The 1,168-nt window shown below is 75.8% G+C and overlaps 1 protein-coding gene across 1 annotated transcript in view; it reads left to right on the forward strand.

The window, feature by feature from the left end:
- COL18A1 (collagen, type XVIII, alpha 1) overlaps positions 1-1,168 on the forward strand; it is a 32,520-nt gene that overhangs the window by 23,672 nt on the left and 7,680 nt on the right. Inside the window, exons 18-20 of the mRNA XM_012731229.1 lie at positions 1-37; positions 669-731; positions 827-1,163. Of these exons, the coding sequence (XP_012586683.1) occupies positions 1-37; positions 669-731; positions 827-1,163 (437 nt within the window). The remainder of the gene's footprint in view (positions 38-668; positions 732-826; positions 1,164-1,168) is intronic.

The following is a 1,168-nucleotide window of genomic DNA, read 5'->3' on the forward strand; positions in this document are numbered from 1 at the left end:
GCCCCCCGGGCCAGTGGTCCACGTGTCGGAGCAGGAGGTGAGGCTGAGGGGCCTGCCGACGCCCCCGGGGCGGGGACCCTCACAGTGAGCCCAGGTGCCCAGCCTGCCTCGCCCCTGGGCGACCCTTCGTGGCTCAGGGCAGAGGGAACACATGGCACGGGGCACCCCGACACCCCAACCCCGCGTCCACAGGCTTCCTGGCCGCTCTGCGGGCCTGCGGTCACCTGGCCCCCGGCCCCACACGGACGGGACATGTCCTGTCCCACCTGGTGTGGGAGCAGGTGGCAGGTCCCTGGGGGGCTCACCCGACAGAGGGGCTTCGAGGTTTTGGGTCGTGCGGGGGCCGCGGGGTCCCCCGTGAACGTGCCCCCTTGCTTGCTCTGCTCCCTGTGCCTGGCGCCCACAGAGGGCAGTGGCTGCGGGCCGGGGCCAGGCGTGGCGGGCGGGGTCCCCCTGGCCGGCGGCTGACCTCTCCTCTCTCCCCAGGGCAGGGCGGGCTTCGCCGGCCTCCCCGTACGTGGCCCGAGGTTGGGTGGCCGAGGGGCCCGAGCGAGGGGCCCGGCAGGCGCCCGGGGCGCAGCCCCTCCTCTGGGCCGGTGCTGGGGCAGCCTGGCCGCAGCCCAGGCCACCCCCTCGGGCGGCCACACCCTGACTGCTGTCACCCACAGGGACCCGCCGGGCCGAAGGGCAGTCTGGGCTCCCGAGGCCAGCAGGGCCTCCCGGGACCCAAGGTGAGGCCACGAGGGGCTCGGGGCGCCGGCTGGGGTGCGGCCCGCTGGGTTCCCCTGGGGGTGCCGGCCCCCCTGACCGCACCTGCTGTGTCCAGGGTGAGAAGGGTGAGCCTGGGACCGTCTTCGGCCCTGACGGCAGGGCACTGGCCCCCACCCAGAAAGGAGCCAAGGTGAGTCCAGGCGTCTGGTCTCCCCGGTGGGGCTGGGGCTGGCTTCCGGGGGGCGCTGCCCACCCCGGAGAGCCGGCCTGGCCCTCGCCCTTGCTGTCCCTCTGCTTTCACGGCCACGGAGGGGCTGCCTGCTCAGATGCGCCTGCACGAGGGCTCTCCAGCCCTCTGTGGGAGGCCGGGGCCAGTGCGGGGCCCAGGCTGCTGGGGGCCGCTGGCCGCAGAGAGGTGGAGCTCGCGGGCCCCAGGCTGACTGCGGGGAGCGGCCGG

This window comes from Condylura cristata, unplaced genomic scaffold (assembly GCF_000260355.1).
Source record: "Condylura cristata isolate star-nosed mole 26May11 unplaced genomic scaffold, ConCri1.0 scaffold00003, whole genome shotgun sequence".
Classification (NCBI taxonomy): Eukaryota; Metazoa; Chordata; class Mammalia; order Eulipotyphla; family Talpidae; genus Condylura; species Condylura cristata.